General features: G+C 45.7%; 1 protein-coding gene across 11 annotated transcripts in view; it reads right to left on the reverse strand.

The window, feature by feature from the left end:
* Positions 1–27,694, reverse strand: part of LPIN1 (lipin 1) — a 150,315-nt gene that overhangs the window by 46,917 nt on the left and 75,704 nt on the right. For 5 of the 11 annotated variants that reach the window (XM_032294091.1, XM_032294083.1, XM_032294085.1 and 2 more), the window contains 6 exons: positions 15,888–16,088; positions 13,762–13,857; positions 9,967–10,274; positions 6,362–6,487; positions 3,778–3,885; positions 566–695 (listed from right to left, as the gene is read on the reverse strand). In XM_032294091.1, coding sequence (XP_032149982.1) covers positions 566–695; positions 3,778–3,885; positions 6,362–6,487; positions 9,967–10,274; positions 13,762–13,857; positions 15,888–16,088 — 969 coding nt within the window. The remainder of the gene's footprint in view (positions 1–565; positions 696–3,777; positions 3,886–6,361; positions 6,488–9,966; positions 10,275–13,761; positions 13,858–15,887; positions 16,089–27,694) is intronic. The other 6 variants (XM_032294087.1, XM_032294093.1, XM_032294092.1 and 3 more) reach the window with 3 other exon arrangements.

Raw genomic sequence — 27,694 nt, forward strand, 5'->3', positions numbered from 1 at the left:
TATTTTTTTTAATTTAATTTGCATTTAGCTGTGATAGAGAATGTAGATCCCGGCTGGGCACAGTAGCTCATGCCTATAATCCCAGCATTTTGGGAGACTGAGGCAGGCATATCACTTGAGGTCAGGAGTTTGAGACCAGCCTGGCCAACATGGTGAAACCCCGTCTCAACTAAAAATATAAAAAATTAGTCAGGCATGGTGGCATGCACCTGTAGTCCCAGCTACTCAGGAGGCTGAGGCAGGAGAATTGCTTGAGCCTGGGAGACAGAGGTTGCAGTGAGCCAAGAAAGCACCATTGCCCTCCAGCCTGGGCGACAGAGTGAGACTCTGTCTCAAAAAAAAGAGTAAATCCATAGGTTTAAAATCTACGAAAACAATGAGACCTCTCTATAATGTTGGAAACATGGAAGAAAGTAATTCCAACATTCAAGGTTAACCCTTAATATATTTTCGTTTACCTCTGGCTCCTGGTGGCTATGTTTCTTGGCTATGCTATGACTAATTCCATGTAATTTGAGCTACGTTAGAAATCTTCGGCCGTGGCAGAATTGAAGACAAGTCTCACCTTAGCAGCCTGCGGCAGCTCTCCCCACAACCAGAGCATTTCTGGGTTATTCTTCTGCCCTGTCCTTTCCGTGGACTTGCTGACCAATTCTGAATCACTTTTAGGTGTAGAAGGTCGGGAACTGGAAGGACTTAAGAAAACACAAAGTCAAAATTAAGGTGGGAAAAGAAACTTTTGTAAATGTTGTGGGCCCAGTTCTGTGGCTCAGCTAGTCCAGAAAATACACCCCAGCTGTGGTTCACTCTAAGCGGAGCCTCATGACAAATCCCTCCTCCCGCCACCAGGGGGCAGTGCAGCGCGTCCCGTGGAAGGTGCTCCACGTGGGTCTCCCGCCCCACCCTGCCGCCTGGTGCACCGCGGAGGAGAAGAGGGGGAAACAGGGAAATTATATCCTGTGCCAATTTTACCAAAGACGCTGGCTGCCACAAATAAACTCGATATCATGGCAGGAGCCTCCAAGTTGAAATTTCCTAAGATCTTATGTCTTCCGGGAATATTTCACAAAAAAAACTCACCAACTGGCTAAGGCTCGCTCAGTACCCACCTCCACGTTTCCTGTATTTGTACTCTGAAGACCTAAATGAGATCTTACTTCTGCCCAGCCTAAGTCACCATCCAGAAGTCATTAACTTATCCACAAGATCCTCACCATATTCTAAACAACTTAGAGAAATATTATTTATTGCCGTAAATAATATTAATTACAGCAATTCTTGTAATTATTTATTACCACATAACATGGTAAATTACTGCTTGTTTTCCCCACATCATTTCCTCTAGAGGAAGACCACAGAGTTTCCAGACACAGCAGGAAATAAACGTAGGCAGTTTCCCTTTCCATCTTCCTTCCCAGACCTGGTATCATTTAACTGTCCGAGTTAAGAATTCAACTCCAATTTAATACAACTTTCCTGTCAACACAAGGTGAGTTCATGATGATACGTAACTTGTGTCCAACAAACAGGGACCCCTACGGGCTAAACTGATCCTGAATCTCTTTGGTCACGCCACCTAGAGCAGACAGACCAAGGGCCGCCTCTCCTTTGTGTCACACCAAGGTGCAAAGGGTGGTTTCTGTTCCCTTGGTGCCCCTGACTCCCAGCCCATCTAACAGTGTGCCACCAAGGGGCAGCCTGCACACTCTCTTTCACCTGCCTGGGGAGAGGAGGCTGACCCCACACTAAAGAGAGCTTCTGCAGTGGGACACCCTGCTCCCAACACACACTCTTCTGCCTGTTAGGGAGCAGTCCTATGAGAAGACACGTGGGCCCCCCACATCCGTGTGGAGAAGCCTCCTGCCCTTTCAACCTCCTTGCTCCTCCACTTCTACAATTAGACTTCTCCAAAGAGACAACGCTTTTCTGGCACTGATGCGAGTAGAGTCATGTGTTTGGTATCACTGCAATGGGAAAAGCACCAGCCGTGGCCTCCATCGAGGGGCCTCGGTACCTACAAGTGTGACCTGAATCCACTCTTTCTCCAGCATCATCATGGAAGAAGTCCATCAAAACCGGCTTCCCACACTCAATGGTGCTGTGCCCAGACCTCAAAGTATTTGTCTAAAAAGCTCCTGCCATTTCGTTTTACCAGACAAAATAGAACACATCAGGCTATAGGTTCTTTGGAGCAATAAATTACCTCACTGCCACTAAATGAAATAAAGTCCTTTAGACAAAGCTTGCTCTGAGCAGGAGTCGGCAAACATTTTCTGTAAAGAGCCCAATGGCAGATATCTAGGGCTTTATTGGTTTTATGACGTCTGTCGCAACTACTTGACACTGCTGTAGTGGTGTGAAGGCAGCCGCTTTGTAGACCAACTGGCTATGCCCAGGAAAACCCGACAGAGGAGATGGTGGACCGGACTTAACCCAGGGGCCGGGTTTACCAACCTCTGCTCTAGAAGAACAAAAATGTGGAACACGGTTCTCCTGCAGCAATTCCCAACTCCAGATTTCCTAACATTCTGGTCCCTTCATAAAAGCCACAAACCACAAAGCCCATACAGGCACCAGGCATGTGAACTCATGTATAAGGAGCCCAGCCCTACGGGAAAGTCTAAGCTGAAAGTCCCTCCCCGACAGCAAACAGGCCACCACCATAAACGCTGCCAGCTTAGGCCATAGCAGCCCTTCTCCAAAGATCCCATGCACAAGTACAGATGCACTTTCTGCTGACCATCACTGCAGGAGTTCAGACGGACAGAAGAGGAGCCAGGAATGGGGCCCACTGCCGAGCGGGATTTATCAGAGAGATGACTCCCATGTGTTCCGTCATCAAATCTTATTATTTTAAAATCAACGGTTGTTTCAAAAAAGGAAGCTTACAAGGTCGATGACTGATGTTCACAAATAAGGTGTTTATTAGCCTTATTAAAGTTTTCAGTATTTTTGCCAGTCCCAATAAGGCTAATTAGTTATAACTGTTTATGACTTTGTTTTCCTCATTTTAAACAGACTTTTTTTCTGCAAATGCAGCCTCTGAATGAAGTACATCTGAGGTTTCGTTCTTAAATTAAAAAGAAAAAAGGTTTTCCACGTACAAATTAATCTTAGCTTCATTTGCTAAGGTTGATAGAGTAAGCCATGGAAGTCTACAAAGTAGGTAGGTCAAAATGGAGGGAACAAAAGCAGAAATCTGGGATGACAGCATTGAATGAATACCTCAATCTTTGATCCTAAACCTGAGATCCAGCCCATGCCATTCTCAGAGATTCTGTTCTAGAAATGCTGTAGAAACCGTCTGCCTCCATTATTCAGACGGCCCAATAAACTACTTAAATATTTATAATTAATTAAAGTGGTATCCCAAAAATATCTTGTAAACTTATTTGTCAAACAACCCTAGACAGAAAGCAGAAGATCATATTCCCAAGCTACATTTCATTGTTCTATTTTTCAAAGCACTCCAGAGAATTAGGTAAAATTATATGCTGAACCATAATTTCCAGAGAGTCCAATTTAGAAATTTTAAAAAAAATTATGATCATCTACAAATGATTATAATGAAAGGAAAAGAGTAATCTATACACATAGTTTTTCATAAGTAATTTGGTTAGTGAAATCGATTCGTAAGAGTTAGATCAAAATGTTCATATCATCTACAGGTATTTTCTTCATAAGTAATTTGGTTAAAGGTAAAATAGACTTATAATAAAAGTTAGATCAAATTTTTCATTATTGAATATATCCCAATGGGGAAAATCACTCCTCTACCTTTCCGCAGGATGGAACAGGGAAGACTCTGGAGGGCAAGAACTAGAGAGACCGCTCTCGGCCGTGACTGCAGGATGAGGGGCAGTCCTTTTGCAATCTATCAGGCTACTGGACACCATCACGTGATACACATTAAAAGAAAGACAAAATCAGAGGTCAATTACATCAAGTAAGATTTTTATACAAATTATTTGACTACTCTCAACAATGGCACTCGTAAGAAAATGAAGATACTCAGGCATCTGACAACGGCAGAGCCCTGGATGTTGAAACTACCAAGAAATCAGTGGGAATTTTCTGAGACGCAAAAACAGGAAACTGTAAAATGATCTATTTCAGCTCCTGTTTCACCCATGTGTAAGATGGATCATCTCCGGTCACACTTTCATGCTTAATCAAACTAAATAATCCAAAAATTCAATCGTGTGTGCTGTCAATTGTCTCTTTACAGAAAATACATAATTCCAAGTGTGGAAATGTAGCTATTTATCCTAATTTCTCATTCCATTTGGTGATGGTCAGATCTACATAACCTGACTCCACAATTATTCTGTAATAATGAAGCCAAGCATTAAAGATGTTTTGAACATTAAACATGCTCAGAGCTGTGTTTAGTGTCTCTCTTATATCCTTAAAATTAACATACAGTGCTTGAAGAGATTTTTTAATCTATTATTGGCTTCTTAATATCCTACATTATTTTCCTCCTAAACCACTATTTTTCTCTCCTATGGTTTATCTCCAGAGACCTAAAGAATGAGAATCTAGAAAGGTGTTATATCTGCACTGTGCAATAGAATAAGCCAGCAGCTACAGGTGGCTCCCAAGCACCTGAAACATGGCTGCTCCAAATTGGGATGTTCCGCACATGTGAAATACATAATGGATTTTAAAGACTTGGTATGAAAACAGAAATGTGAAGTATCTCATTCATAATTCTTTAAAATTGATTGCTTGTTGAAATGATATTTTCAATATACTGTAGTCAAATGAAATATAGCTTTAAAAATAATTTCATCTTTTTTTTTTTTTTTTTTTTTTTTTTTACTTTTTAAAAATAGGGTAGCCGGGTGCAATGGCTCATGCCTATAATCCCAGCACTCTGGGAGGCCAAGGCGGGCAGATCATGAGGTCAGGAGTTCAACACCAGCCTGCCCAACATGGTGAAACCCCATCTCTTCTAAAATACAAAAATCAGCCAGGTGTGGTAGTGTGCGCTTGTAATCCAAGCTACTCAGGAAGCTGAGGCAAGATAATCGCTTGAACCCAAGAGGTAGAGGTTGCAGTGAGCTGAGATCACGCCACTGCACTCTAGCCTAGGCGACAGAGTAAGACTCTGTCTCAAAATAAAATTTAAAAAAAAAAAAAAAAAGGACTACTAGAAACCTTAAAATTACATATGGAGCTAATTATTACGTTTCTACTGGACAGGCCTAGGCTCTGATGCAGGCCAACCTCCATGCAGGGACTTTGCCATGGGCTCAGCCTGGCCTACTGGACTAATCTAAGATATCAGTATTGGCTGGAAACCAGGCGTGAGACATACCTATTTTCTCTCCAGCCTCCACGTCAGCACACACTGGTGACTGCTGCTGGCTAATTCACAAGGTTACCCTGATCAAACTGGAACCAGGGGTGGCGTTTTGATGAGACTGGCTTTAGGTAGGAACCCAGAGTTTCTGAGGGCTCACACACTTTCACTGCAAACCAGAAGCCAATCTAAAGCATGAGGTGTACTAATAATCCAAGGATACCACTGGCATTTAGATCAGTGTTTCTCAATCTCTTTTTCATTATCACCACATCCCCGAGCATTTTGAGAGATCAATAGCCCAACTCCACCTACTGTGAGATTTTAATGCTGTGGCCGCTTAGAGATCACAAACCCACAAAGCATTAGAACGTCTAAGATTCTGTTGCCGGAGAATGAATTTTTATCCCAGTGGTGGGTTATATTCTTTCCTGTGTTGAGAACATAGGATTTAGATCTACCCTTCTTCCCCAGCCCTTTGAAAACTACAGGGGGCTCACTATTCCCACAGGTTTCATTGATCTAAACATCTCTGGGGTCTTCAGGAAAGCATCTCCACGCTGAGTAGCTCTAGTTCTCCAAGTTCTCCTCTAGGGCAATCTGTGAGTTCATTTCAGGGAAATGAATATTCTTGAATTCAGCAGAATGGATTAAGTGTGGTCGGAGGCATCGGGCTAATAGCCCTGAAGGACTTCAGCAGTTCCTGAAGCAATGTCTCTGTTTTTGAATTTTACTTAGGGCTAAGTATCAAGAAAGGCTCTGCCACTGTGTTTTCTCCAATTACCAATTAGCATTATGTAATTTACATGTTTTCCCTTTCAAGTTCACCTCCAGGGAGCTAAGAACCATATCTGCAGATAGATTCTGACACCAGATGCAAGTGTATGATCTGAACACGTTATGTTTTTAATCCTCATGTCTACCTCCTACTCTACACTGTGTTTTTCCTGGTCCTAACTGTTTTCATTTTTAATTTCTATTTCATTCTTTTCTTAGAATTGCTGTCTATCACTGACTTCTAAGCCTCTGGACTGGGCCTGGGGAACAGCTTACCTGGGAGTGGGTGACCACTCTCTATCTGAATTAGGGTATGAGGCTGACTGAGGGTAAGTCACAGCCGGGGAGAGGTTTTCCTTGGGAATATCATCTTGGAATGGAGGTATATCATTAGGAAGAGTTCTGGAAGAAAAAAAAAGATTAAAGTCAAAGAATTGTTATGATAGATTCATAATCAAGTTCCAATTTTTTCTTGATTAGCTCTAAGTGCTTTGCAATTAACATGATCTCTTTAAATACCCAGACCTGATCCAGGCAGTGGAGGGGGAAAAAGTGAGTACCGGCATCCATAAATGTGTCTATGTGCTAACGCTTTGGCCAAATTACAAATGTAAAATGATTTTGTTTCAGCATTCAGACTCAGACACGCATACACAGTCATCACAATGCTGGCTCCTCCCATTGCGGCACCTCCTGCTGCCCTGCACAGTCACGTTCCAAAAGCCTAGGAGGTACAGCAGCCCCAAACTGGCCCCCAAGTGGTATAAAACCCCTGCCAGGTACAGGCAGAGCTTCCGAATAACTCAGTGACCCTCTGCCGATCCTGTTTCATCTAGCAGAAGAAACAAATGGCTTTTTGTTGCCATTGTTTTTGGTGTTTTAGTCATGAAGTCCTTGCCTATGCCTATGTCCTAGATGGTTTTGCCTACGTTTTCTTCTAGGGTTTTTATGCTGTTAGGTCTTAGGTTTAAATCTTTAATCCATCTAGAGTTAAAGCCAAGATAGACAAATGGAATCTAATTCAACGTCAGAGCTTCAGTATAGCAAAAGAAACCATCATTAGAGCGAACCGACAACCAACAGAATGGGAACAAATTTTTGCAATCTATCCATCTGACATGGCAAAGGGCTAATATCCAGTATCTACAAAGAACTAAAACAGATTTACAAGAAAAAAACAAACAAACCCATTCAAAAGTGGGCAAAGGATATGAACAGACACTTCTCAAAAGAATACATATATCAGGCCAACAAACACATGAAAAAATGCTCATCATCACTGATCGTTAGAGAAATGCAAACCAAAACCACACTGAGATATCATCTCATGCCAGTTAGAATGGCGATCATTAAAAAATCTGGAGACAACAGATGCTGGAGAGGATGTGGAGAAACAGGAACACTCTTACACTGTTGGCGGGAGTGTAAATTATTTCAACCATTGTGGAAGACAGTGTGGCGATTCCTCAAGAATCTAGAAATAGAAATTCCATTTGACCCAGCAATCCCATTACTGGGTATATACCCAAAGAACTATAAATAGTTCTACTATAAAGACACATGCACACATATGTTTATTGCAGCCCTGTGTACAATAGCAAAGACCTGGAACCAACCCAAATGCCTATCAATGATAGACTGGACAAACAACATGTGGCACATATACACCATGGAATACTACACAGCCAAAAAAAAAATGATGAGTTCATGTCCTTTGTAGGGACTTGGATAAATCTGGAAACCATCATTCTCGGCAAACTGACACAAGAACAGATAACCAAACACTGTATGTTCTCACTCATAGGCAGTGTTGAAGAATGAGAACATGTGGACTCAGGGAGAGGAACATCACATACTGGGGTCAGTTGGGGGGCTAGGGGAGGGACAGTGGGGGGTGGGGAGGAATAACGTGGGGAGAAATGCCAGATATAGATGAAAGGGGAATGGAGGCAGCAAACCACCTGCTTATGTATGTACCTATGCAGCAACCCTGCATGATCTGCAATGTACCCAGAACCTAAAGTACAATTAAAAAAAAAGAAATAAATGGCATCAACCAAACATGCCTCATGATTGCAGAATAACTACAGACAACCTTGTTTCAAGTATAAGCATATTCACTACTAAATACAATCCACAATTTCCTTTTTTTTTTTTTTTTTTTTTTCTTTTTTTTGAGATGGAGTTTCACTCTTGTCGCCCAGGCTGGAGTACAGTAGCATGATCTTGGCTCACTGCAATCCTCATCTCCCAGGTTCAACCAGTTCTCTGCCTCTGCCTCCCGAGTAGCTGTGATTACAGGGGCCTGCCTCCATACCCGGATAATTTTTGTATTTTTAGCAGAGATGGGGTTTCACCATCTTGGCCAGGTTGGTCTTGAACTCCTGACCTTGTGGTCTACCTGCCTCAGCCTCCCAAAGTGCTGGGATTACAGGTGTGAGCCACCATGCCTGGCTGCTTACAATTCACAGTTTCAGTCACGCAGAGGCCATCTCTCTGCATGTTGCTATTACCTGGAACACCTATCACTACATTTTGGACTTAAAAGCCACGCAGGGAAGGCAATTATAAGAAGCCCAACGACCCTGGTTTCTGAGCCTGTCATAGGTTAGAGACTATAGTTTGGAAAAGCAATATTCGTTGCCAGTTGACATTTATTTTTCACCAAGAAAAAAGTATGTTTTACTCCAAATAATGACACAGGACAATACTGCTGATGCTCCTTATCCCCCCTTTATATTATGAAAATATAAAAACAATGATCAAAGATTACACTGAATTACACAAAAATCTGAAACATCAAACATCCTTTCAAAATGAATTTTATCTTTTTAAAACTGGCATTTTTCACCAACACAGTAATACACACAAACAGAATTTGACTACACTGTTAAAAGCAAAGGAAAAGAAAACAAAATTTCCATCAAACTTTGGACCTACCTCAAAATTAAAAAGGAAAAAGATTGCTTACAGAGAAAACAGCATTTTCTTCATTCACTTTTGAGCCTGAGATCAGCCCTTGTCTATACATCAGCCCAACTGTACACAGTTGGTGCTCAAATAAGAATAAATAGGTTCCGAGAAAATGGGCTTGGTCGTGAACTATTCACTTGCTGAGTTCCTTTTCCTGACCTCGTCCCAGGCTGCTGAAGTGATCAGCCGAGGAGGTTTGGCATCACCAACTATCTCTTGGCCACAGCACAGCAAATCTTTATGCCACTCTAGGATTGGGTCCACATGTTTCCAAAATTTAGTCTAAAATAGGGGTCCCCAACCCCTGGGGCCCTTGCCCCTGTGAGAACCGGGGCCGCATAGCAGGTGAGCTGCGGGCAAGCTGGCAAAGCTTCACCTGTGTTTAGTCACTCCCGATCCCTCACATTACCGCCTAAGCTCCTCCTCCTGCCAGGTCAGCGGCAGCACTAGGTTCTCATAGCGGCGCGAACACAATTGCGAACGGTGCGTGCGAGGGATCTGGGTTGCACACGAATTATGGGAATCTAACGCCTGATGATCTGTCACTGTCTCCCATCACCCCCAGATGCAACCGTCTACTTGCAGGAAAACAAGCCCAGGGCTCCCACGGATTCTACATGATGGTGAGTTGCATAATTATTTCATTATATACATATTGATATAATAGTCATGGAAATAAAGCGCTCTATAAATGTAATGCCCTTGAATCATCCTAAAACCATCCACCCCCAGCCCATGGAAATATTATCTTCCACAAAACTGGTCCCTAGTGCCAAAAAAGGTTGGGGACCACTGGTCTAAAACATATAAAAGAATAAGGAATTCTGGGGGAAAAAGTTTATAAAAACCATCTTGAACAGTTAACCGTCTGATTCCGGCGCAGCCCCGCCACCCCAGACAGCTGTCACCTGCTGCCGTCCAGCAGCTCCGTGGCCTCGTCCGAGCTCATCTCTATGGGGAACATGTCCTCGTCCTCAGACGTGTTCATGTTGTCGTCTCTCTTCAGGCTGTCCAGCTGCGACTTTCTCCTCCTTTTTCTTCTCTTCTTTACTACTGAGCTGCTTGACGGTGTCTCACTGGGCGCCATCCCCTGGGCTGGCGTGCTGGGGTCCAGGCCTCTCATCCGGTCCACAGCGTTCCTTTTCAGTTGGCATTCCATTCTCGAAGCTCCTTCTGACAGGATGGGGGAGGTGGCCAGGTGCATGGGGATGACTTCCTAAGAAAAGAACATATTTTCTAAAAAGAGCCTTGTTCATTCGAGTGTAAGGAATGAGGCCTTGCCAGAGACCTCCAGGTTAACTTCAGAGGCCAAGCACCTCCTGGGGAGGGCCACAGCCACGGTGACCTGGAGATACGGAGGGCTGCAGCAGGTGGCCCAGCTAGACACCACAGCGACGGTGACCTGGAGATGTGGCTGCCCAGTCTGGTAGAAGATCAGAAAGCCAACAACGTACCGAATGCCACTCTGCAGTCAGTTCTGCATTTATATAATTTTAACAATGGGAAGTAACTCTCAGTGATTTCAAGCCCCCAAAATTCAACTTTGGCTGAAATATCCAGAGCACAGAGGAAAACAAATGGGCTTTGAGTCACCATATCATGTTGGGAACTGGATGCACTCTTGCCCTTCTGCGTAGGTGTGGGCATGCCTGTGTGGGTGGGTGTGAGACAGAGAAACGGAGAGAATGTGTATTGTGTGTTTTTTCTATTCACTGCAATAAGATAATAATCATCTAAAAACCAAAAACACACAAAACAACTGACAGCCTCGCCCAAGAGCCTGCCCGCACCAGGGCCCAGGCAGGTACATGGACGTCAAGGAAGTAGATATGGACCCTCTCCTTAAAAGGAAAAAACACAACCTGTCAATTGAGTAGTTGTTTGTAATGATTCAGCACTTTTTATATAATTCTAGTAATCATTTTATTAATGAACGACTCATTTTGTATGAGAGACTTGTTAACAATAAGAATATCCATAAAACAGAGGGGATAAATAAAAATGTGCTGCTAATCATCCAGGTAGGTTTGGAGAGCATCAGACATGCTGAAATATAACGTCCACACCTGAGACACACAGCTAAGGCTGGACGGGAGTGACAGGTCATCTTACCCGCTGCTGGACTGGACCAACTAGAGAAGCAGCACAGATTCTCAAGAGCAGAGAAGGGCCCTTGCTGTCCGCAGTCTGGAAGGGAATGGGTGGCCAGGCCGACCCGTGTAGGCACATGCAGCACCAAGCAGTGCTGACGGCCAAGGAATCCCCAGCTTCCAGCGGCCTCCGCGGGTCTTAAGAGGCATCTGTATGGAGCTGAACATACTCTGGCCTTCAAGGCCCCACCCCACCACAGGCACCAACCCATCAGACCAGCAAGACCAGCAAGCAGGCCCCATACAGGTCCCGCTGAATGCTGGCCCAAAATGCTTCCTTAGCTCCAACAGCCGAAAATCTGTTTAAAGCCAGGTACAAATGGAAATTAAAACTGCGAGTGTCCACATGCAGTGGAAAGAGTTTCTGTCAAAGACCATTAGGAAGCAATTAGCATTTTCGGAGCCTTCCGATCTAAGACAGGTGAGGAGCAGGTGGGCAGGGATCCCCAGTGGCCACAGGGTTGTTCTAGAACATGGAAAAGAAGACGCTGGATCCTCCCCAGGTGCCACCCACCTGGGCGGGCAGGATGGAGGCAGTGTCTGGGCTGTTCTGTCCCAAAGCTGCAATTATGGACACTTTAGTTATAAAGAGCCGTTCCATTTTAATCACAGCTGTCTTCCCGGAAAGGAACTAGTTTAAGTCAATTTCATTCAGGATTCCCTACATCGGATCCCTTTAAGCTGCTTCATCATCGGTGAACAAAAGAGTTAAAGAAGTGGTTTGTCTTAGTAGAAAACGTAACCATAAATCATGACCTTGGATTTGGCAAAGGACTGTTACATGTATATGACACCAAAAGCATGAGCAACAAAAGAAAAAACAGAATGCATTAAAAATGTAGACACAAACTTTAAAAACAAAAACAAATTAGACTTCATTAAAACTAAAAACTTTTGTGCTGCAAAAGACACCATCAAGAAAGTGAAAAGAGAACCCATCCAATGGGAGAAAATATTTACAAATCATATACCTGATAAGGGATTTGTACCTAGAATATACAATGAAGGCACACAAGGCGGTAACAAAAAAGACAAACAACCCCCCAAAAAACCAGCAAAGGACCGGGCACGGTGGCTCACACCTGTAATCCCAGCACTTTGGGAGGCCAAGGCGGGTGGATCACGAGGTCAAGTGATCGAGACCATCCTGGTCGACAAGGTGAAACCCCGTCTCTACTAAAAATACAAAAATTAGCTGGGCATGGTGGCGCGTGCCTGTAGTCGCAGCTACTCGGGAGGCTGAGGCAGGAGAATTGCTTGAACCCAGGAAGCGGAGGTTGCGGTGAGCCGAGATCGCGCCATTGCACTCCAGCCTGGGTAACAAGAGCGCAACTTCGTCTCAAAAAAAAAAAAAAAATTATAAAAAACCAGCAAAGGGTCTGAATAGACATTTCTCCAAAGAAGATACAGAAATGGCCAATAAGCACATAAAAAGATGCCCAACATCGCTAGTTATTAGGAAAATGCAAATCATAAGCATAAAAAGACACCACTTTATAACTGCTAGAATGACTAGGATCACAAAATCAGAAAAGAACTGGCAAAGATGTAGACAAATCAGAACTCTTTGAGCACTGCTGGTGGGAACATAAAATGGTACAGCTGCTTTGTAAAACAGTCTGGCAGTTCCTCAAATGTTAAAGGTAAGGTGACTGCATGACCCAGCAATGCCATTCATAGGTATGTAGCCAAGAAAAATCAAATGTGTGTGTCCACACAAAAGCTTGTACACAAATGTTCACTGCCACATTATTTACAACAGCTAAAAGGTGGAAACCACCCAAGTTGTTTGTAATGATGGATGGAACAGAAGAACCGACATGGTTATTGATACAATGGAATACTATTTGGCCATATAAAGGAATAAAGAAAGCATTAATACCTTGAAACATTAGTCAAAAAAAATCAGGCACAAAAGACCGGATACTATGATTCCATTCAAAAGTTCAGAATAGAGAAATCTATAGAGATAGAAAGATTAGTGTCAGCTTAGGCTCAAGGGCTGGGGGTAGAATATAGGGGAGGTGGTATCTAAAGGGTATGGTGTTTCTTTTTGAGGTGATGAAAATGTTCAAAAATTGACCGTGGTGACAGCTGCACCTGTCTCTAAATATACTAAAACTACTACGTGTACACTTGAAATGGGTAAATTGTGTATATGTGAAATACATCTCAATAAATCTAATAAAAACTTTTAAATATTTTTTTAAAAAGTGATTCAGCCACTCACTAAATACAAGGACATTGGCTATTTGAGATTTGACACAGGGTGTAATGTGCACACCTCTGACAGTGGTCCGGGCCCATGTCTCTGTCCCCTGGGATGCAGTCAGCAAACTGAAGCCAGCCAGCAGAGCCGTGAGTCTGTGTGGACTCAGCACGCCCCCAGGCCACTGTGCTCAAATCCCTAGTGCAGGTCAACGCCCACTTTCATCTGCCGCTAAGTCCCCACAGCCGGGCCGCTATTACTTTGCACAAACTTCTGTGTCTCCAGATAAGCATTGCTCAAAGCTCAAAAGTAGGAAGTCACCCTGACCACCCAGCCCTCTTTACCTGATCATTATCTGCTTCTTGAACAAAAAATGCTTCTCCGTTATCTCCCAATTTCATGTGCAAATCCACAGACTCCCCATTGATTTCTATGTCAACCTGAGGGGAAAACAGTTAAGAAAAGAATAAGCTGTCTTCGCCAGAACACGAGACCCCAGGGGACGGCCACGTCTCTGGGTATACGGTCATCGGTCATCACACACACCCTGAAGTGCCGCACGTCTCCCAGTCTCGGCCAGGCGGTCCCATCGAAGGGAACTGTCACTTGAGCACTGGAGGAGTTCTGGGTTCTGGGGGGCAGGCCCCTGACCGGGAAAGACGGAACCCAGAACAGTAGGTTGGTGCAAAAACAGCCGCGGTTTTTGCCAATCGTAATTGCTAATTGCTAAATTACTAATTACTAAAAATAATTGGGGCTTTTGCCATTATTTTTTATTATTAAAAATAGTGGAAAAAAGAAAGTGGCAAAAACCACAATTATTTTTGCACCAACCTAATGGAAAGGTTCCTCCAGGACCACCTGGTATAGCTCCTTTTTTTTTTGGCTGAGGAGCTGAGGCCAGACAAGAGGTCACGCAGCTGGTGACAGCTCAAGCTGCAGTCAAAGCTTCCCCAGCCCCAGACATTAGAAATTACACCCAGGAAAAGTCGTCGCCTATTGGCTGGGATCCTTCAAACATTCTCAATGAAGAGCTTCCACTTAAGTCAAAGGACCAATCATGAGACATCATCCCAAATTCCACCCCAGGTGGGGGGTGAAACGTCTATTTGTAAGGATTTCTGTCTTTCCATTTGTGTGGCAGATTGTCCTTTCTAAAACAGGCCACGTCAAGATCCCGGCCCTACCTGCTCTTCCAGAACCTTTGCCACTCCTGAACATAAACTAGAAATAAAATCCTGAGTTCCCAACCGACTGAACGGACCCCCTCTTGGCCAAGGAGATGCCAGAGAAACCTTGAGAACTGAGTTCCAGGCCATGATGGAATGGGAGGTGGGCCAGGCTTCCTCTTACCCCACCTCACTAACTGCAGTGATGCTTTCTTCCCCAAGGGCCAAACAGAAACCAGCCCTTTTAAAAGACTGTGCTGCACTGCCTTTTTTTGCCTGATAAGAGCCTAGGAACTGGTCCTGGCCTGTCAAGGGAGAAAGTGCCCTGAGGGTTTTCCTTTCCTCTGCTCCACCCTTTGACGTCAGACACCGGAAAACTCCACCCTCAGCTGCTGCTAGCGCGGACGCATTTTGAATGTGGGTCCCACGGAGAGGCATGAAGCACAGTGCACAGGTACATGTTTTCCTCTCCTGAACACTCATGACTCCTCCTACAGCTTATTAACTATGAAGATTCTGTGGCCCCAGACAGCACAAATCCCTGGTCTCTGCACCTCCCTCAAAGCCTCTGTGTCCTGCTTCTGGCCGGAGGCTACCCTTCCCAGCCTGTCAGAATTGGTCCCCCTGCAGGCTGCAACCTAGTTCTCCTCTCCAAATTTATGAACCTCATTCCTCTTCCATTGACACCACCAAGAAAAGCCTATTTCTCTTCCCCCCAAGCCCAGGCAGGCTTGTGACGGCCCCAACCAGTGGAACACAGCAGCGGTGACGCCATGTGGCTTCCAAGGCTAGGCCATAAGAAGATCCAGCATCCGCCTGGCTTCCGCCCTCTCAAGATGCTTGCCTCACCACCGCCGCTATGTTGTGGGGCACCCTGGCCACATGGAGAGGCCATGGGTAGGTGGTGTGACCAAGAGCCTCCGCGAAGAGCCCAGCCAAGAGCCAGAATCCACCACCAGTCACACAGAACATGAGTGTTCAGATGATTCCAGCCCCCCACCTTTGAGTTTTCCAGCTGAGGCCCCAGAGAGCACAGACAAACCACCTCTCTGTGCTCTGCCTGAATTTCTGGCCCACAGAACACAGGAGCTTAATAAACAGTGGTGTGTGCCACACTGTAATTTACACAGCGATATTAACTAGAATAATTTCAGTTAGTCATTGTCAGTTCCATGACTGGGCCATTTCCAACGGAAACCTAAAACTCTGGGTCTGGAAGTTCAAGACAGGTGGCACCACCAGAGAGCAAGGGCATTCTCTAAGGAGGACTGGCGCCAGGTCCCCATGCCCCGTGAGCTCACCACTTTCTCTCGGGAGCGCAGGACCCCCATCTTCCCAAAGCGGACATGGAAAGGGGAGCACTGGAGGTTTCCATTGGGCTGGCGGATAACGATGATGTCGATGCACCCCGACAGCGTGGCGGGGTTCAGCCCCTTGTAGAGCTCCTTCACGGTGACAAACACCTGGCCAGCTAACTGCCCCACGTAATTCATGGTCTGCACCTGGAAAACAGACAAACAAAATACACACGGGCACACAATTAATCCAAGGAAGAGCCAGTAAAAATGAACTGTCACCACTTCAAAAACATGGATTACACACTGGACTGTCAGCCCATCTCGTTTCTGGAATGTGCTCCAACCACCCCCACGGCCCATCACGGCCCATTGCCCCAATTCCCACAGCAAGCCCACCAGTCTCCACTCTCTGAAGGCCAGCACAGACAGCCCTAACCCCACGACACCTAATCTCAGTTGTCCCTGGCTCTGTCTTCTCTGCAGTCCCGTGAAGCTTGTTTACATCATCCTCAGGACCCTGCCACCTGTCCCTTCTTCTGTCATGATGAACAGGTTTTGCACACTAAATCTCAAGACTGCAGAGAAAAGAGACTATTTCATACAGCTTAGGATTCCCCACCATGCCAATCACAATAGCTATTTGATGATATTCGTTGAAAAACAAATGACTATTTTTACTGAAGAAGGGAAATGAATGATTTTTATTTGCAACAACTTCCACGTGGCCTTTGCCTGCCTGCCTGACTTCTCTCCTCTGCTCCAGGGAACACCAGCACTCTGGGCTGCCAGCCGGCTGTCAACTGCAATCCACTAAGCAAACATTCAGGCCATCTCTACAGGGCCTGGTGCCACAACAGAGATAAAAAGAAAGTCCCTGTCCCATGGAGGAGCTCACAGGCTCATGAAGGAAAGAGAAGTAATATACAAGGAACAACCAGGGCACAGCAGCTCACACCTTAACCCCAGCACTTCGGGAGAAGGAGGTAGGTGCATGGCTACAGCCCAGGAGTTCAAGATCAGCCTGAGCATGGCAAAACCCCATCTCTACTAAAAACACAAAAATTAGCTGGGCGTGCTGGTGCATGCCTGTATTCCCAGCTACTTGGGAGGCTGAGGTGGGAGGATCACTTGAACCCAGGAGGTGGAGGTTGCAGTGGGCTGAGATCGTGTCACTGCACTCCAGCCAGAGAGTGCAAGACCATATGTGCGACATATATAAATGTATGTCAGCTACACTTACATATATTTTAGTCCGTGTGTGTGTATGTGTGTGTATCTGTTTATGTATATGTATACATATGTATGTGTATATATGTATACATAGACTTTTCAGCCTGTGTATATGTATATGTGTGTGTGGATATATATATATGTATATATATACACACACAGACTGAAATGTCAGTGTCACTGAATTTGTCTTAAGTAAACACCAAGGGAGTTATGATCAAGGAAAGAAGGTGCATCACAGAGGAGCTGGCGCTGGAGGCAGGCTTGGAGGACAGGGACACCCTCAGATGTCAGATGAGAAGGCAGACAGGGCACTGCGGGGCAGCGAGAGGTTCACACAGAGGCATGGAAGCTTAAAACCACCAGCCTTGAAGAGGGAGCTGTGCCCAGAACAGAGAATGTGCAGGAGGGAAGGATGGAGAGCAGGGGCCATGCCAGGAGATGCAGGCTCTGCTGTGTGAAGCCATCAGATTCTAGAACAAAATGATACTTCAATCTAAGATTTAGAAAAAAAGATTACAATAAAAACATAAAGACAGGCAAGAAAATAACCTGACAGCAGGAAGGCTAGGAGAGAAACGATTCCCAGCCTGGAAAGGAGGTAGAGACAGAAGAAACAGAGGGAAACGGACAGGCCAAGAGATATTCCGGGTTCAAGGCAGCTGGAGTGCGAGCTGCTGCTGTGCTGTGGCCTCCTTTTCATAGCTCCGGGTCCCTGACCCCCTGGTGTAGGTCCACGCCTGCCCGCATCACTCCCCTCTGCCTGGCTCTCCACTCCCACCCTTCTGCCCTGTCACTGTGCCCTGCTGTACCAACCGGCGGTCCTGACTGGCCCAGGGCGCGCCCTGCTGTGCCAACCGGCGGTCCTGACTGGCCCAGGGCGTGCCCTGCTGTGCCAACCGGCGGTCCTGACTGGCCCAGGGCGCGCCCTGCTGTGCCAACCGGCGGTCCTGACTGGGCCACAGCACTTCAGTCTTATCCCTGGACCGGGTCATAGCAGGCGGGAGTCCTCCGGTCCTCCTCTCTCCACTCCTTGCTCGGCTTCACAGTGCCACACCACCAACCCTCCTCTGGCCCTTCAGGGACATGGCACCTCTCGGTGGTCACCCCATCTCTGGGGCCTCTTCTTTTCCAGCTCTGACTTACACTCCAAGGCTGAGTCCTAGACTCTCTTCTCCTCTCCTCTTTATTCACCTGATGCTTTGGTGGACTCGTGAAGCCACGCGGTTGCAAGTATCACCCAAACAGGAAGGATTTGCTTGCATGATGCAACTTGCAGTCCACCCTGGGACCTCACCCCTCCTCCTCGGCCATACTGCTCCCATTCTTCAAGGCGACTACCCCAGGGCACATGTGACCACACTGTCAACACCCCCGCCCCAGGTCACCTACAGATTCCAGCAAATACCATGTGTGTGAACCTGTGGCCAACAAACCTGCTGTGTAGACAGGCTGGTTCTGGGAGTTTGTCCTAGCATTCAGTGGTTCTGTAGTATTACGATATAATAGGAAATACATATTTTGGTTTTCATCCCCAGGTCCCCAGCCAGAACTCCTAAACCCCTCTTATAATTTCCTAAGTGATCAGAGTGATAGGAATATCTTTTGTTAAAAATGATATTTGGTTTTCCTCCCCTGCTCCTGAAATAGCTCCTTAGCTCCAGAGCAATAAAGGTGAACGGAGAGTCTTTGGTCATTCATGATAAGCCCCTTCAACCACACGAAAGTTTAATCAGAGGAGGGGGATGGACCAGCTGCCGGAGGAACAAACCAGTGATGAGAGTTGGCACCTTCAACCACTCCCCACTCCTCATGCCCCACCCAACCTCCAACCTCCAACCTCCAGGGACGGAGAGGGGACGGAGATTAAGCATAATCAATGGCGGATGATTTAATTAATCTCGCCTGTGTAATAAAGCCTCCAGAGAACCCTAAAGAAAGGGGCTCAGAGAGCTTCCAGCTTGGTGAACGCGTGGCAGTGCTGGGAGGCTGGGGTGCTGGAGGGGGCATGGAAACACCACCACCTCCCCCATCGCCTTGCCCTGTGCACCCTTCCATCTGGCTGCCCTGGAGTTGTATCCCTCACAATAAACCAGTGACGCAGGGCACGGTGGCTCACGCCTGATATCCCAGCACTTTGGGAGGCCAAGGAGGGCAGATCACTTGAGGTCAGGAGTTTAAGACCAGCCTGACCAACATGGAGAAACCCTTTCTCTACTAAAAATACAAAAAATTAGCTGGGCATGGTGGCGGGTGCCTGTAATCTCACCTACTCGGGAGGCTAAGGCAAGGGAATCGCTTGAACCTGGGAGGCGAAGATTGCAGTGAGCCAAGATCACACCATTGTACTCCAGCCTGGGCAACAAGAGCGAAACTCTGTCTCAAAAATAAATAATAAACCAGTGACGATCGGGAAACTGTTTGCCTGAGTTCTGTGAGCCCATCCACAAGGGAATGAACCAAAGGAGGGGGTCATGGGAACCCCCGATTTATAGCCAGCCAGGCAGAAGCACAGGAGGCCCAGACTCGTGACTGGCATCTGAAGTGAGGGACCCCTTGTGGGGCTGAGCCCTTACCCTGTGGAATCTGACGCTAACTCCAGGTAGACGTGTCAGAACTGAGCTGAACTGTAGGCACCCAGGTGGTGAGCTCCGAGAGCTAGAGAAGAGACACACACACATTTGGTGTCGGAAGCGTGTATGAGAGCAGAGGAAATTGTATGCCTTGTTTGTTCTCATATAAGCTACCTTCTTAAGGCCAAGGATAAAGCCTTGGTCTTTCAAGTTAAAAAAAAACAAAATATACCTTTTGTAAATCTTACCACAACCTCTATGAAATAAGCAAAAGTGAGATCACTACACTGACTTGCAAATGAGGCTCAAAAGTGGTCAAATGCCCTGCAGGCAGGGGCCAGTAAGAACTGCTGATTTAATTCTAACTTAGAACAGACCAGAGAACCAAAAGCCATGAATGATGCCTACAAAGAAAAGAATGCATGAAGCCCTCGCAGGTTCGTTTTACTATTTTAAGTGAAGCTCTCAGTACTGATACACCTCCTCTCTCAACTGAGGAAACAAGCCGAGCCCCTACTAAACACCCTCAGAGGGGAACACACATCAGCCTTCCTTTCAGCTGGGGGTAAACACCAGTGCCCAGCTCCCCCTTGATCTGCCCTGCTAATACATGTCACATACATATATAAATATCAAAACACACATTTTTCTTTTTTTTTTTGAGACAGAGTCTCGCTCTGTCGCCCAGGCTAAAGTACAGTGCTGCGATCTCAGCTCACTGCAACCTCCACCTCCTGGGTTCAACTGATTCTTCTGCCTCAGCCTTCCAAGTAGCTGGAACTACAGGCATGCGCCACCATGCCTGGCTAATTTTTGTATTTTTAGTAGAGGTGGGGTTTCACCATGTTGACCAGGCTGGTCTCGATCTCCTGATCTCATGATCCGCCCACCTCGGCCTCCCAGAGTGCTGGGATTACAGGTGTGAGCTCCCGTGCCTGGCCCCAAAACACACATTTTTCTAAGTTTGCTAGTGGTGCAGGTTTAACTTCATGCAAAAAAGGTGTAGTGGGATGGTTCCTGAAAAGATACACAATACAAGAAATGATTCTTTGTAACCCTGATACTTCTTATTCCTTCAATGTTGAACTTAGATTTTAACGTGTTTGGTAAGAGAGGTAACCCTCTAACTCTAAAACTATGTGATAACATCTTTGTACAATTTCTTTCATATACATCGTCTCACATTGACTCTCAGAACACCCTGTAGGAATGCAGCCTTTGGTTGGTAAAACCAGAAGACAGCCAAAGTGCAGTGAAGATCACAGGGCTGGTGAAGAGGGGTTCTCTGGATTGACATGCCCAGTTTCACCAGACTGGAACCCAGGTCTTTGGATTTTGAAGGGACCTCTCTTTTGGTTCTGTAAAGCCTCTTCTCATGTCCCCCATCTCTTCTCCTTCATCACCCTTGCAGGTGAGCTATGTCTGTCACCGAATGACGAGACCACCTCCCCAGCAGCGAGGCCCCAAACCCAGGCCAGTGCATCTAAGAACTACTGTTAGTATTTTTTTGCTCATAAGAAAGAGAAAACTCGTAAGTGGATAGCATTGCCACATCTCTGCATTCTAGCCTCCCTCTGTAAAGGAAGCACGTTGGCCTGGGTGACCCGTAAGGTCTAATTCCAGCTCTAACCATTCCAAGGCAAAGGCTGCACTCCTTGGTTCTTAGCAACTCTTGATAATTTGTTGCTCTGCCCTCTTGTTCTCAAGAACAAGCATCCCTGCCCTTCTTTAGTAAGCAAACTCAAGGTTACTGCTCAGAATCCAAGAACTTGAAAGCTGGAAGGATCCTTAGTTATTGTTCCAACCACCTCATGTTTAAATAGTAAGCCCAGAAACAGGAAGTGACTTAGCAAAGCTCCCCCCATGGCAGAGACAGAGCCAAGACTCCGATTTCCTCTGTGACCTTCCCACTGGATTGGTCTGGAGTATTTTCATACCACAAATAATCAGAAGGTGCTTTGATATCCCCAGCTGTGGCTTTAGCTTAGATTAGTGGTGCTTTGATATCTTTAGCTGTTCCCTCTACTGAATAACTTCTTTGCAAATCTGAAAACACCTGGATTTTAAAGCAGGAAATCTTCTCAATAATTCTCAGCAAGTGACAGGATCATGGGCTCCACCTGGCAGTTCGTTCCTAGGAACTCAACATCTCCACTGGGTTTAGATGTGTGAGTTACCTGGGCCTGCCTTGACAACTAACCACTGAAAGTTTTTAAAAGGGTGAATACTACCACCTCACATCTATTAAGATGGCTACTATTTAAAAAAAAAAAAACAGAATATAACAAGTGTTGGCAAGGATATGGGAACTCTTGTGCACTGCTGGCGGGAATGTAAAATGTGCAGCCACTTCAGAAAACAGTCTGAATTCCTCAAAAACAAATAAAATAAAATTAGCTTATGATCCAGCCATTCCAGTCTTGAGTAATATCCAAAAGAACTGAAAGCAGGGTCTCGAAAAGCTATTTGCACACCCAAGTTCATGGCGGTATTTTTCGTAATAGCCAAAAGGAGGCAGCAAACCCAGGGTGACAGATGAATGGAAAAGCAAAATGTGGTCTATCCATATCATGGAAAAAGGAAGGAAATTCTGATAGATGCTATTGTGGGGATGAACCTTGAGGACAGTAGGCTAAGTGAAATAAGCCAGTCACAAAAGGACAAACACTGTATGATTCTACTTATATGAGCTACCTCAGGTAGACAAACTCATAGAAACTGCAAGAGTGATTACCAGGGGCTGGGGAGAAGCAGAAAACAGGGAGTCACTGTGTGTTTAATGAGCACAGGGTCTCCATTTTGCCACTGAACCACACACTTAAAGATGGTTAACATGGTGAATTTCATGTTATGTGTATTTTATCACAATTAACATTTTTTTTTTAAGAATTGAGGAAAGACAATATTGTATTAACCAGAACTCATTTCAGAAAGCCAGGATATTATTTGGTTAGACAATTTCTTTGAAAGAAAGCTTGAGGTGGAGTGGGGAATGCCTCCCCCAAAAGGCACGGGACAGACCATGCCCTTGAAGGCACAGGGGTGGGCCGGGTCACCCCAGGCACCTGCTGGCCAGATGGGTGCAGGCAAGTTAGAGGCGGTTAGGGTTCTTCTTTCTCTGCTCCTCCTCCAAGCTCTCTTCAAAACAAACACTGGACAAATGTTTAAAGAATACAAGAATAAACCAGCTGGGCATAAATTCCCAAATTTTACTCTCAGTTATGTTTCAAGTAAAAGCCTGAAGGAAGAAGCTAATTTGATTTACCTGAAGAAGCCAGAAAAAACCAGCCAAGCAACCCACCTCCCCATACCTGCCTGCTAACCTCATGACTGTCTTTGGTGTCTGCTTCCTGCTGTCTACTAAAACACATGATGCAGCAGTGAGGGGAATATCTGCTTTAAAGAAGAAAGTATCTTAATTACCTCAAGGGTAACAAACAATAAACAAAACCTGCAGAGGACCAAACGGAATGCTTTAATTTCCAGTGGATCAGCTTTCAGATGCCTGCGATTCGCCCACCCCATACCAAATTCCCTTTAAACCTACTGATTTTAATCTCAAAATCTGGCAAGAAATAGCGGCTTCACCTGACAGGATTTTATTTACCACTTGAAACAGGATTCTACAATCCCTAATTCAAATGTTTTTGACGGAGAACTCAGCCAAATCTTACAAATACCCTTTGGCAAGACTGGGATTTTCTAACTGTGGATTTTCAGAGAAGCTCTAAGGTGAAGAAACACATACTTTTTTTAATGTGACATCTTCTAGCTCGACCTTCTGTAATAAAACAAATTTCCTGAGGTTATTACATCCCACTGGATACCATCTTTCCAGATACCTCTGGGTTAGAAACTGTTTCTATCTCAGAACCAAACAGATAATACAGCAAGGAACATAAAAATCTGCAAGCATATTCTGCTTAGAACTCTACCTATGACATTAATAATAAACAGCATGCTCAACTCGAATAGCATCAATTATTAAAAATAAATATGGGGGCCGGGCACAGTGGCTCACGCCTATAATCCCAGCACTTTGGGAGGCTGAGGCGGGCAGATCACCTGAGGTCAGGAGTTCGAGACCAGCCTGGCCAACATGGTGAAACCCCATCTCTACAAAAATACAAAAATTAGCATGATGGCTGGCACCTGTGATCCCAGCTGCTCGGGAGGCTGAGGCAGGACAATCACTTGAACCCAGGAGGCAGAGGTTGCAGTGCCAAGATTGCGCCACTGTACTTCAGTCTGGGCGACGGAGCGAGACTCCATCTCTAAATAAATAAATAGATTTGAATTGTTTTAGGCCACGCCCCTTAATGGACAATTCAGAAAATCTGCTGTTCCACTCATTTATTATGCAAGTAAATAAAAGTGATTTTAATTTCCTTCCTAGTTCCTTCAACTAGAACATTACCTAAGGCTCCATTTTCATATTGTGGGTTTGCTCCTTGAAAATGAAATGATGGCATGGTAAGCAACATCTAATTATATGCAAACGAATGCAAAACTGTCTCAATAAATGCCCTGTTACAATCCCCGGGTTTGTTCAATCTTTCTCATTTGTACTTTTCTTCCTACTGTCCCTTCTTTAAGAACAAAGCGTCTTGCAGGAGTTGAACAGTTACTCCTCAAATCTGGATGTCCACCTGCCTCCTGTTTCCTTCCCTGGCTGTCCAGGTATATGCCCCCTTCATAAACATGCCCACATGACTCTATCTTTCAGCCTCAACCTCCTCTTCAGCCCTCCAGCCCAGCCATCCAGGGCAGTTGCTTGAGAAATGCTACTGTCATTTGTCAAGTGGCTGAACAGACATTTGTCTACCAAGTGAGTCTTCTCTCCTTGAGGATAGGGACAAGCCTTGCTCATTTCTGATGTGGTACCTGCTCCATCGCAGGGCCCAGGAGATGTCTGCAGTGCTACATGGACATGTTTTCTTTAGCAACTTCCCATGTCTTCTTTGATGACACTCTGCAACACTTGCCAGGAGTCTAATCCTATGCATTTGTCTACCGAGCTAGGGATTTCTGGAATGATGTAAGTGCATTAATATCTACATGGTGATTGATTTCCAAAAGCAAAAGTGTTTTCTTCGTTCAGAACACTTCTCTGGTGTAATGGAAATGGAGGATCCAAGCTCCCTTGATCCTATTCTTATAACATTGAGAACGAGTGGGTGTCCCAGAGCAAAGGACCAGGGCTCAAGCGAAGTTCACTGATCTCTAGTGACCGTTTTGCCAAAACCAGAATGGAAGCAGTGGTAGGCAGGAGGGTGTGGATGTGTTTTGTGAGGAGGGTCTCCACTTACCCAGGAGACACAGATGGCCTAGGGCTGTTGGGAGCCACAAGGTATATGTGCAAAGCCCCTGGTGTTTTAATGAGGAAGGAGTTGGCAGGTCATGGCATATAAAGAGCAACGAGGAACTGTGCCAGAAGCAAATGAAAGAGAACTGCTGAAAACAAATTATCTAACCGTACTCAGGTTTCAGCACCTTTGACTTACCTTTGAAAGGACACTCAGAACAAAACAGAATGGGGCTCTCTGAGAAAACAAATCCTCCTGCCTGTTTGAAGTTGAAGTGTTGTCCGTGCTGTCGGTACAGACCCTGAACTGATGCTTGTTTTCCTGGGGCCCTTGGGGCAGCCACAGGTTCAGCCTAGAGGAGTCAGCCTCGGGAGACAGGAATCCTCCAAAGCCCTCAGACCTTTCCCAATACCCCTGGATTTGTTTACGCTCAGAACACTTCACATATTACTGCTAAGCCCCAGAGGAAAGGCCGCCAACCTCCCTGTTCCATAAAATGTATGAAACTCGTTGGCATGTTATAAGCACACCTGATTCGATTCTAAACAACCCCGAGAAGCATTCCAGGGTAAGCATCATCACCCCATTTCTGATGAGGAGCCAGGGGCAACAGGTTTGCTCCAACATGACTGGAAAGTGAACAGAGAAGAGCAGGGGGCCAAGGCTGGACCCCTAGTCTCCGCTGCTCGCCTCTGTATAGCACTACCTCCTCATCTGAGGTTGTACGTCCAGTATCAATGGGTGAGGCCCAGGTAAAGACCAGTCAGTCATGTGGGGCTTTAGCAAAGCAGATGGCAACCATCTAATTCTAAATGTCAATTCATATTTAGCACGTGTTTACAGCCCATCCGGTGCTGGAGAGATCATCGAAGAGTGACTATAACCGAAGTCTGAATTACAGAGAGGCAGTTTCAAATCCAGAGCAGAAGCTAAGGCACAATCTAAGCTTCCAATGAGAGCTGGCTTACTCGAGGGAGTAAGCTCACCCTCAAAAGGAGCATTCAAAAAGTCTAAACCACCCCTTGGCAAAGAGGTTGTAGAGGCAATTCAAGCATCTGACGGGGCTCTAACTTGATGCTAGATTCTATGACCTGATCATGGCAACCCCACAAAATCAAGTATTCATCCCAAGCAAGAAACTTTTTTTTTTTTTTTGCCCCATCATGAAATTCCAGAGTGTAAACAGCAAGATGTACCCATCACCTTCAGAGTAGCTTGGCAAGGAAGGGAATGAGGGGGAAATGCATTAAAATTTAAAAATCAGAAGAAATGAAGAAGACAGCAGGAATTGTTCTCTCCCAGAGCATAAAGTTCACACGACAAGGCTCCCAAAGAAAAGTCACTGCAAACAGTTTAAATAAACAGTCATGACACCTAAAGGTAAGGCTGAAAAGCAGAAATGACACAAAACTGGGGGTCAGAAGGCCTGGCTGTGAGTGCTATCTTCCCGCATTTACCAGCTATGTGTGTGGGGGCAGGGTATTAACACAGCAGCTCTGACCGAGCCCACCAGGCTGTCATCCTGAGTGGTCAACACAATGACTAGTTTGGAAAGGTCTTTGCCCCTGGAAGACACGTGCAAAATCTTATTATTGTCATGACCTCCTGTAGGAGGTGGCTACAGAAGCAAGGCTCAGGGCTGGCCCCGGATGTGACACCTTCAAAACAGTTCTCCCCCACATCAGCACTCCCTGACAGGGCCCCTCAGAAGGTAAAGTCAAAAGCCATTGTTCAAAACCTTCCCCTACAACCCTTAAGGACTTAGAAAGGTCACAACACCCTCCTGTGTTTAGTCCGTGATCCGAGACTTCTCTGGCATTTGCTTATCTCTGAGTGATTGATCATTTCCTGGAGAAAAGCTACCCAAAACCCACTCACTGTGCAGAGAGCAAACATGCATTCTGTCACATCTGCCCTCATGGCAGGTGCTTACCGTGCACCTGTGAACTTAAGGCACATCCAGGGAGCTTAGTGATTCAAAAGCCAACCTAACATCTGTCTGAGATGGGGCCCCCTTATCTGTGTTTCTGATATCAGCAAATTACAGCTCCCAGATACAGAATTGGCTGCTGCTCGAGGCCAACAGACCAGGTCAGGACAACTAAATGACCACCCCTGGCACCCTTCCTCTAGAGAAGGCACTGTCGGCTCCCCAGCTGGGCTTGACAGTGACGATTTTGGGGCTTCCTGCTCAGGGCGCCAGCCGCCCTCCTCTGAGCACACTGCAGTCAGTGTCTCAGCATCTGGGGGCTCTATCTCTGGTCCGCCCAGCACCAGATAAAGTCACAAACATCACACTGCTACTGGTGCCCGCCAAGATCTCACCCACCCTGGAGGTTTACGAGACAAATGAGGATTTTCATCCAAAGCATCTAAAAACACAAAAAGCTTCTAAGAAGTGCCCAAAATGGTATAATGACTAATAAGACTTGCATGAATATAAAATTGATTTATAAACAGTGTCAGCTTCCTCCTGTAATTTGCACTAATGGCAATGAGGAAGTCTTTTCAGAGCACTGTAGACTGATACTTATGGCAGTTGATAAGGGTGATGACAAAAAAGGAAGTCTGGCTCAGACTCAGGGTGATGCAGGGAAAGGAACGCAGACAGAAAGTCAGGCCACCTGGGCAGCGGCCCACGCCCTGCTGTAACTGACACACACTTAGGGCAGCTGCTGCCCTCTGCCAGGTCTGGATTGAC

The sequence above is a fragment of the Sapajus apella genome, unplaced genomic scaffold (genome assembly GCF_009761245.1).
Source record: "Sapajus apella isolate SASKATOON/1434 unplaced genomic scaffold, GSC_monkey_1.0 scaffold31, whole genome shotgun sequence".
Taxonomy (NCBI): domain Eukaryota; kingdom Metazoa; phylum Chordata; class Mammalia; order Primates; family Cebidae; genus Sapajus; species Sapajus apella.